The sequence below is a fragment of the Marmota marmota genome, unplaced genomic scaffold (genome assembly GCF_001458135.2).
Source record: "Marmota marmota marmota unplaced genomic scaffold, marMar, whole genome shotgun sequence".
In the NCBI taxonomy this organism is placed as follows: domain Eukaryota; kingdom Metazoa; phylum Chordata; class Mammalia; order Rodentia; family Sciuridae; genus Marmota; species Marmota marmota.
In genome coordinates this window covers 24,576,779-24,585,719 of record NW_026000026.1, presented here as the reverse complement: position 1 = coordinate 24,585,719, position 8,941 = coordinate 24,576,779, and the positions used below count along the sequence as shown (strand labels likewise).

Sequence of the window (8,941 nt, the reverse complement as noted above, 5' to 3'; positions counted from 1 at the left end):
GCCCAGGGCCCCGCCCACCGGCCGGCCCCGCCCACAGGTGTTCCAGCAGTACCCCGAGTCCCGGCCGCTCACCATCAGGATCCAGGTGCCCAACCCTCCCACGGTGACGCTGCAGAAGGACAAGGCGCTGGTGCAGGTGTTCGCCACCTCTGAGGTCGTGGTGTCCCAGCCCAATGACGTAGAGACCACCATCTGCCTCATCGACGTGGTGAGTGCCTGGGCTGCAGTGGCCCCGGCTGGGCCTCAAGCCACGAGCCCACGAACCCCCCCCCCAACCCCCCCCCCCCCCCGGAGCTCCCGGGCCCTACTACTCCCCACAGGCCCTGCCACAGGACCCTGCCCACCCGCTGCCTTCCCGTCCCCGCCCCCAGGGCTTGAGATCAAGTGAGCTGCATCTGGTCTGGGAAATGGGTTTCCTGCTGGAGCATGACAGGCCAGCTGTGTGGGGTCCTTTTGGACATCATCAGATGGCAGATTAGAAGAGCCAATTCTCACCCAATCTGAACCCCGCTGTGTGACATTCCCATCAACAGCACAAATGTCTGAGCCAGCTCAACCCTGACACCAGACTCCATTGCCCCAGAGATGCAGCCCTGACTTCCTGGCCCACAGCCTGGTCTGGCTGCATTCTGCCCCAGCCTCACAGAGTCCTCTCACCAGCTCCATCTCCAACCTTCTTTCTTTCCTTTTAATGCCAACCTCCTTCCTGCCTCAGGGCCTTTGCACATGCCCTCCCCACTGCCTGGATGGCTCTGCCTCCCTCTTCTTCATCTAGTCAAAGCTTACACATCCTTCAGTCCTCAGTTCAAACACCATTTCCTCAGGATGACTTCTTGTGATGGATTAGGTCCCTGTCACAGGCAACCAGCGCCCCTAGCTCTTCATCATGCAATCCCTGTTATTGTTGCTAATTCCATTGCATGAATTTATTGGGGTTTATTTTTATTTTCAAAAATGTAACTTTTATGATCTTATTTATTAGAAGGAGGGTCAGGAGAGCAAAGAGGGATTTTCCTCCAGCAAAGTTTCTGCTTGAAAAGGGAGATGAGTCTGGTCCTTTTATGCCCTGTTCTGGGGGACGGGGCAGTAATGATTGGCAGCAATGGTGCCCAATCCCATCTGCATGGCTTTCCTAAAGCAAGTTTCCTGGGCTTCAAGCCTCTCCCTCGGAGGCATCTCAGAGAGACTTGGTAAGTGTCCCCAGTGCCAGTCATGGGGATTCTGTGTCATTTGTCTTTGTGGGAAGTATTCACTCAGCTAACTTGCAAACACGCGTTAATGTTGGTCCTTTATCATTCCTGACTCCTGCTTCCTCTGGGGAGGTGAACCTACTGTGTGGGAGCCTTGTGCTTAAAGGGAGCCTGGCCCGGGCCTCAGGAGCAAGCCTTGGTGACGCTCAGGGTCAGTGGGCTCCTATCCAGCGGCCGCACCATAGCCTGACAAGCTGGCAGTGACGGTCACCTCTTCCTCCTCCCTCCAGGACACCGACCTCTTGGCCTCATTTTCTGTGGAAGGGGATAAGCTCATGATCGATGCCAAGCTGGACAAGTAAGGGGTTTGCTTCCCCGGTTCCCCCTCAGGAAGCCATCTTGGGGCTGTTGTAGCTGGTGCTGGCCCAGACGGCCACCAAGGGCACCAGAGGTCTCCTAGTGTCAGGAGTGACCTTCAGAGTGGGTCAATGCAAGAGGCCGCAGAGGCAAAAATGGCCCATGTCTGCCAAGAGCTCCATCAGGGGCCAGCCAGGTAGTGACTCAAACAGGAAGAACCAGCGCTCAGCAGCGGTGTCCGCAATCAAGACGCCCTCGATGCTGACGAACCAGGCTCTGCCACGGGCTCCCAAGCACCTGGGAAGTCAGGGCTAGGATGCTCCTTTTTAAAGATGAGAAAACTAGGGCTCAGAGAGGTAGATTTACCTATTTAGGGCCACACAGCAAGTACAGAGAGGGGCTGGGAGCCAACCCAAGTGAATGTGACCTGCTGCATTGAATGGTTAAAAGTGCTGGCTTTGGACTCCAGAATATGGGTCCAAATCCTGATGTGACCATTGTCTGGCCGCATGACATTGGCCAAGTGACTTTCCCTCTGAGGCTCCGTCTTCTCATGGGAAAATGGAGACCACAGTCCCTACTTAATAAGATTCCTAAAGATAATAGCTATTATTTATTGGGTACCTTCCACGTGCCGGGCATTGAGCCAAGTCCTGGAAGTGTCTTTGGTTAGTTGTTGACGTCAGCCTACGGAAATAAGTACTAGATGCTCATTTTGAGATTTAATGAGATCATGGGTCAAATTTTCAGCTCGCGTTAGGTCATCGCAAGTTTTTCCTTTGACAAAAGCTCATGGAGTCCCACCAGGGGGGACTCCGAGACGGTATCAGTCAGCCATCTGAGTTCCAAGGTGGCCACATGCAGCCAGGGGCCCAGCCGTGGGAACGCCGGGGTTCCAGCAGGCAGAGCACGGGCAGACTTTGCAGAGAGGAAAAGCACTCAGGCGTTGTGGCAGGAGGAAGAAAACACGCTCAAAGCACCGAGTCCTCTTCTTGTTACCCATGACTCTGTCATTTAGTCCGAGCCGTCTTGCGCTCTGCAGAGAGGCACAGAGAGGCGAAGGGCCTTGGCTAAGGTCACACAGCCGATAGGTGGCAAAGCCACAACAGGCACCTTGCCCACCCTGAGCATAGCGTCTGGCCCATGGTTACTGCTCCGTCCACGGGACCCACGTGATTCCCATCAACTCCCCCAGGACCAGGGGCTCCCAGAGGTCGTGGGTGGAGGGCTTCAGACAGTTTTGGAAACCCAGCACCTCGGGCTCCCAGTAATGGCTGCTTCTAACGGGCTGACATTATCACCCGCAGGACCAACCTCAACCTCCGGACCTCGAATGTGGGCAACTTTGACGTAAGTGCCACATCGGGGCCCAGGGCCACTCTGAGCCTCAGTCTCCTCCTCTTAGATCAACAGGGCTGGGTTTGTGTTCATCCTCCTTCTTACTCCCGGGTTCTGGAATCCTCTTTCCAAGGGCCCGAGACTCTGAGACATTCAGGGCCGGGTCCTGTTTCATCTCTATTCTTGGGTCCCTGCACCTCACCAAGGCCTCGGAGTCAATCTCTCTCTCTCTCTCTCTCTCTCTCTCTCAAGAAAAGCTGACAGCTGAGCCCTTGCTTGCTTCCTGGGGTGAGCCGGGCAGATTCATCTCTTGTTCCTTGTTTTTGAGTTTCTTGAACATCTGCAGCCCGTGAAATTCGTGTCCCCAGCTCATTTTTAGATGGAGAACTGTCCCGGCTCACAGCTGGCTGGGCAGTTTCTCTTTGGGTCCTCACAGTGTTCTTAGGATCTGGGCAACTTTCCCATAAGGAAGCTGACGTCAGGGAGGTTCAGTGACTGGCCGGAGGGGACAGTGGGTCGGAAGTCGCGGTGGGACTGAGTGGCGGGCGCTGAGCACTCTGCAGATCTCTGACGGGAAGGACTTTCACAACCAGCGTAAGGGAGAGTCAGTCCCTCTTGTCTTCAGACGTGGAAGCCAAGGTTTAGAGACGTTAAGGGAGGTGACACAGCTGTCCTTTGCCATCCATAGGGGCATCGGCCCAGGGTCCCCCGGGACACCAAGGTCCCCAAGTGGACAAGGGCGTGGCATCTGCCTGGGGCCTGCTCCACCTTCAGCATTTCCATCCTCTTAGGATGGCTGTGCGGCGCCCAGGATGTCGGTGCCACATAAATGCATTCACGGGCCACGTGGGACATTCCCCTCAACGACGGACCAGAGACTGTTCTAGTCTCATAGGGCAAAACGGCCTAGTGACATTAAAGCCATCTTGGTTTATGAAACACACTGTGACGCTCACATGGGGACCACATTCCCAGGAGCTTCCCGTTGTTAAGTGACAGGTGACAGTTGTTAGACTGTACTGTGGGAGTGATGGCAAGAGAGCCTGTGCCCATCCAAGACGGAGGGAATTTGCTTTCAAATATTTGGGATCCGCGGTTGGTGGCACCCACAGGTGCAGAACGTGTGGGTGACAGGATGGCTCAGAGGGCGCAGGAGGCCGGCCCTCTGGGCGCCTCCCCTGACCCTGGCTGTGTCCTTTCGGGCTGACCTCGGGAGCTGAGGGTCAGAGGTGAAGGAGGCTGAGCAGGGATGGAGCCGGGGGTGCTGGCCGCAGGGTGCAGGGCCTTGGAAGGGTGCTTCAGGGCCAGCCTCCCTCCCCGCCAGGCTCCAGCCTCCAGGGGAGCCTCCCTGGGCCCTGCCTGTGGCTCAGGGACCGCCAGCCTCACCTCCCACCAGCACAGGGAGCAGTGACCCAGGTGGCCCTGGGGCCATCTGCTGAGCCGTTCCGGGTCCTGGGGCTCTGTGGACAGGACTCCCAGAGTCTCCCGAGCAGCTCTGGGTCTCCATCTTGGGCCCCAGCCCCAGGTCCCCAGGGGCCTTCAGAGCCGGGAAGCCCCTGCCCAGGCTCAGTCCTCTGTCCCCGCAGGTGGGCCTCATGGAAGTGCTGGTTGGGAAGATCTTCGACCTGGCCTTCATGCCCGCAATGAACGGTGAGCGCGGGCTGGGGGCCCGGGGACCTGGGGACCTGGGGACAGCTGGTGTGCAGGACACGTGGGACTCACAGGCATTCCACCTCAGAGGCAGTTCTGAGGCTGCACTTGAAACGTTGATTTAAGCTTCCAAATGCAAGTATTTTTCAGGTTTCAAAAATTGATTTTAAAAATGTCTTTTAATTAACAAATAATAGTTGTGTGTACTTACGGGGCATCGTGTGGTGTGGCCTCCAAATCCATCCCGCCGCTTTCTTGTTTGGCTGAGCGTCTTGTTTTTCTGATCACCTTGAAAGCTGAATGTGTGCAAACTTGAGAAATCCTGGAACAATGTATTTTGAAAGTCTCACCTCCCAGAGGCGATTACCTGAGCCCGGGTATATTTCCCTCTAAACTCTTTTCCTCCATTTCTCTAGGGTTAATTTATCGCCTGGCTCCTTTTTAAACACAGATTTCTTCTGAATTATGCAGGGACTGCACGGATAATACATTCTGATTCGAAAAATTTCAGTCGGTGCAGATAGAGCTGAGGTTGTCCCAACCAGTGTCCCCAACCTCCTAACTCAGAATCTGTCCCCTGGGAAGCCACATTATCACTGAGAAGATTCCCTCCCCATCTTGAAGAGTAGGACAGACCAAGTGTCTCAAGAATGGGATTGGGAGGCTACTCGAGGAACCTCGAGGTCACCAGGAGGCTGGGATAGCTGGGTGACCTCATGATGATCAGGGACCTCAGCCCCAACCTGCTTCATCCAGCGCTGGGGGCAAAGTGGGCTGGCACATCCCAGTTGATGTCACCTCCCATACCAGCCGGGGCTCATTTAGAGAGACACTGATGTCTAATGGAGCCTTATTCTGTGACCCAGCCCCAGAGAAGGCTGAGTCCCCGTGACAGAGAAAGAGCAGTCACAAAGCCCATGCACGACAGCAGGTTGTCAGGGGCCGGGTGAGGTGACAGGGGACAGGAGACAGAGGCTCTAGGCCTGCTTGGTCCCTGAGGGCGGTGCACTGGGGCACGTCCTTTCATCTCCCTGAAATGCCATCTGTCACTTTTCTTAGGTTCTTGGAGTGGGTCCAGAAGACACCAGCCCCACCCAATACCTGAGAAAGGGCAGGACCGGGAGAGCCCGAGAGCCCCTGAAAAGTCCAGCGGGGTCCAGGCGCCTTGTCCCCTGCCCACCCCCTCCCTGCTTCCCTCCTTTCCCATCCTTCCTTCTAGAACAAGGGTCACAGGTCCACTTGGTCCTGACAACTTGAGACCCGGGACCAAACCCCGTCCCTGTCATTTGCTGGTCCCCACGGGCAGCCCCTTCCTTGACTTAGCAAACATGTCCCCTCCTCTGTGCTGTGTCCAGGGCTCTGTGGTGCTGGGGACACCGTCCTGCCTGCAGGGATCCCACGGCACAGCAGGGTGACAGTGACAGTTTGCCGTCTCTCTGCTGGAGGCACTTGGTCCCGCGGTGGCCCAGTCACCTGGGTCAGGGAACCTTTCGAGGATGGGCCAGCAGGACAGCCTTGGGGACAGCCCTCCACCCACAGGGAGGCCAGGGCGACCGTGTGCTGTGGCCGGGAGGTCGGCAGGCGCGCGAGGAGATGGCCAGGCCTCCTGGCTGCGCTGACCTCTCCTGACCTCGAGCCGCTGTGGTTGTTTTTCAGCCGTGCTGGGTTCCGGGGTCCCTCTCCCCAAAATCCTCAACATCGACTTCAGCAACGCAGACATCGACGTCTTGGAGGTAAGGGGAACAGCACTGTGTCCCCGCTGCCCTCTGTCCTCACCTCTGGCCACAGATAAAGGTCCGTAATTGGAAAAAGGGAGAGAAGGGGGGCCCTGAGGCCTCTCCCTCCAACATACGAGACGGAGGAACAAAGAAAAGGGCCACTGAGAGTCCTTCAAGGCAAGTCCTCAATCCCACTCAGAGCTGCCCCATCCTCCAGGTGGAAAGCTGAGGCTCCCCAGCCACGGGCTTCCCCAAAGGTGAAGGTGGTGTCGCTCACTGGGAAAACCTTTATTGAGCACCTACTATGTTCAGACACTTTGCAAGGCCCTGGGATACGGGGCCTTCCAAACCCAGCAGGGACACAGGACTTTGGGCAAACGTCCCTGAAGACGTTGGCAAATTATAGACGGCAGGTGTCTTGAAGTTCAGAAGAAGGGGCTCTTGCCACCACTATAAGGACCACATGTGCTCAGCGTCTGAAATTTGGAAAATACAGGGACATTAAACAAACACAGGCGTATCCTCAGTATACGCGCAGCCCACAAGTCATCCCTTAGAACATGTTTTTTTTGTTGTTGTTTTTCATTCCAATCTTTCTGAAGTTTTATTTATTTATTTTTGTTTCTGGAGTTTTATTTTCAAAGATGGCTTTGATTAGGGCATCAGCAGAGCCCTGAGGCTAAAGAATAGGGCTTGGAATCCAGCAGTCTGGGTTCAAATCCCGACTCTGCCAGTTGCCAGCTGGGTGACTCTGGGTGGGCTACTTAACTTCTCTGGGCCTCAGTTTTCTCTTCTATTAAAAAAAAAAAAAAAGCTGGTCCCAGGGCCGACCCACGGGGCTGCGTTTAGGATGACACGAGCCTCTCCTGTAGTGCCCTTGAGCCCTGACACTCTAAGCGTTCTGGAACAGTCTGTCATGTCAGTGTGAGCATAAGATAAGGATGGCTGCAGGGGGGCTGCCTCTGGGTTCAGGATTCGTCCTTGGGACTCACAGAGATGGAACCAAGGAGCCTTTGTCCCAGGTTGACAATTCCTTTTGCAAAAGGCTCGCCCGTCACACTGCTGACTCTTCCTTGTCCTGTGACCTTGACATTTCTGGTAGCTCTGGCCTGTGGGTGGGATAGGCTTCCACTTGGACTGAGTGCCATCCTCTCGTGGCTGGACTGAGGCCATGTGTTTTTGGCTAGGACATCCCAGGAGTGGAACTTGGAGCTGTCACTAGCCCCCTGTCAGGGACACCGTGTGGGACACATTTGTTTCCATCACTCGCTTGAGGTGGCTCCTGCCAGGTCCCTCCAACTGAAAAGCTATTATTTTCCACTTTGTCACTGATCAGTAGCTGGTTCTCCCCCACCTTCTTTTTAAAATTTTTATTATTTCAAAAAAAATTTGTAGTTATAGTTGGACACAGTACCTTTGTTTTATCTATTTATTTTTATGTGGTGCTGAGGATCGAACCCAGGGCCTCACACGTGCCAGGCTGCACCGCTGAGCCACAACCTTTCTTTTTTTTTAGTTCTAGTTCAAAAAGTGTTTCTTCCATGGTGCACCGTGATCATCTGACACAGCGGGTTCATCATGTCCCGCTCGCACCCGCACACGACCTCCCCTCCCTCGCCACCCATTTGGGCCCTGGCTGTGGCTCTTGTCTGCCATTCGTCACTGTCCTGTTGGCCTAACTGTGATTTTTGGAGTTCTTCCTTAAGGAAGGACTGAACTTCCTCCCCCGTTTATTCATTTACTTTGTCAGTTATTTACTTAGTCGATATGAACTCCTGGATACTTATTTTTCTTCTTTGAGGTTTGATTTCTACTTTCATCACTTATTTTGTTGCAGAACTTTTGTGTAGTCCCGTGGACTGGGCCTTGGAGGACTGCAGAGGGCTCAGGCCTGCGGGGCTTATTTAGGGGAGGGGGATGGGGGCCAAGGAGGGCTGTGTCTTGCCCAAGGTCCTCTGAACAGGAGGCCCCAGGCCCACGGGACCCCTTCACCGAGTCCATTTGGAGTCACCGCTCCCCTGAGTCACACTCGCCCCGTCCACGGCAGCTGAGGCCAGAGCCCAGGCCCCACCTGCTCACCTGGTTCTCTCTTCTGCCCTCCAAGGACCTTCTGGTGCTCAGCGCTTGAGTGACAGAGGCAGAGACATTGTTGGAAGAAGCCAGAACCAGCCCTGGAGAGGACTGGCCTGGACACGGTCCCTGGCCCTGAAGCCCTGAGGCCTCCACAGCAGGCCCCTCCCAGCCTCCAATCCTCTTCTCCACCTGCCTCCACCTGACAGAAAGGATCCAGACACTGCCCCGTTGGCAAACCGTACCATGCAGTCCCCGGGCTCTGCAGGGGAGGAGGTGGCCCTGAGGACTGGGCCTCAGGCCGGATCTGACTCCAGGAGTTATCTTGGCTTTCAATAAAACATTCCCTTTCCTGCACCAGGCCAGCCCCCGCTGCTGCCTACAGGTCTGATTCCTTCCCTCCTCGCTGCGCCCCCGGGGCCTGGCAGCCGGAGCTGCGTGGGGCTGGAGGATTGCTCAGGCACATCCAGGGCCGGGGCTGAGCAGCAGGGCTTTACTCCAGCTCTCCACACCTTTGTTCTGCACTCCCCTGGGCGGGTCCTTCCTGCCTCAGTTTCCCTTCCCGCGCCTCAGCCCACGGGGAGGGCCAGGACGCAGAAACCACAAGTTCAAGGTCAC

At 55.7% G+C, this 8,941-nt stretch overlaps 1 protein-coding gene across 1 annotated transcript in view; it reads left to right on the top strand.

The window, feature by feature from the left end:
• Positions 1 to 8,684, top strand: part of Bpifb4 (BPI fold containing family B member 4) — a 20,197-nt gene extending 11,513 nt beyond the window's left edge. Inside the window, exons 11-16 of the mRNA XM_048810547.1 lie at positions 38 to 208; positions 1,481 to 1,548; positions 2,855 to 2,897; positions 4,472 to 4,535; positions 6,192 to 6,268; positions 8,358 to 8,684. Coding sequence (XP_048666504.1) covers positions 38 to 208; positions 1,481 to 1,548; positions 2,855 to 2,897; positions 4,472 to 4,535; positions 6,192 to 6,268; positions 8,358 to 8,381 — 447 coding nt within the window. The 3' untranslated portion in view covers positions 8,382 to 8,684. The remainder of the gene's footprint in view (positions 1 to 37; positions 209 to 1,480; positions 1,549 to 2,854; positions 2,898 to 4,471; positions 4,536 to 6,191; positions 6,269 to 8,357) is intronic.
• The last annotated feature ends 257 nt before the right edge of the window (positions 8,685 to 8,941 follow it).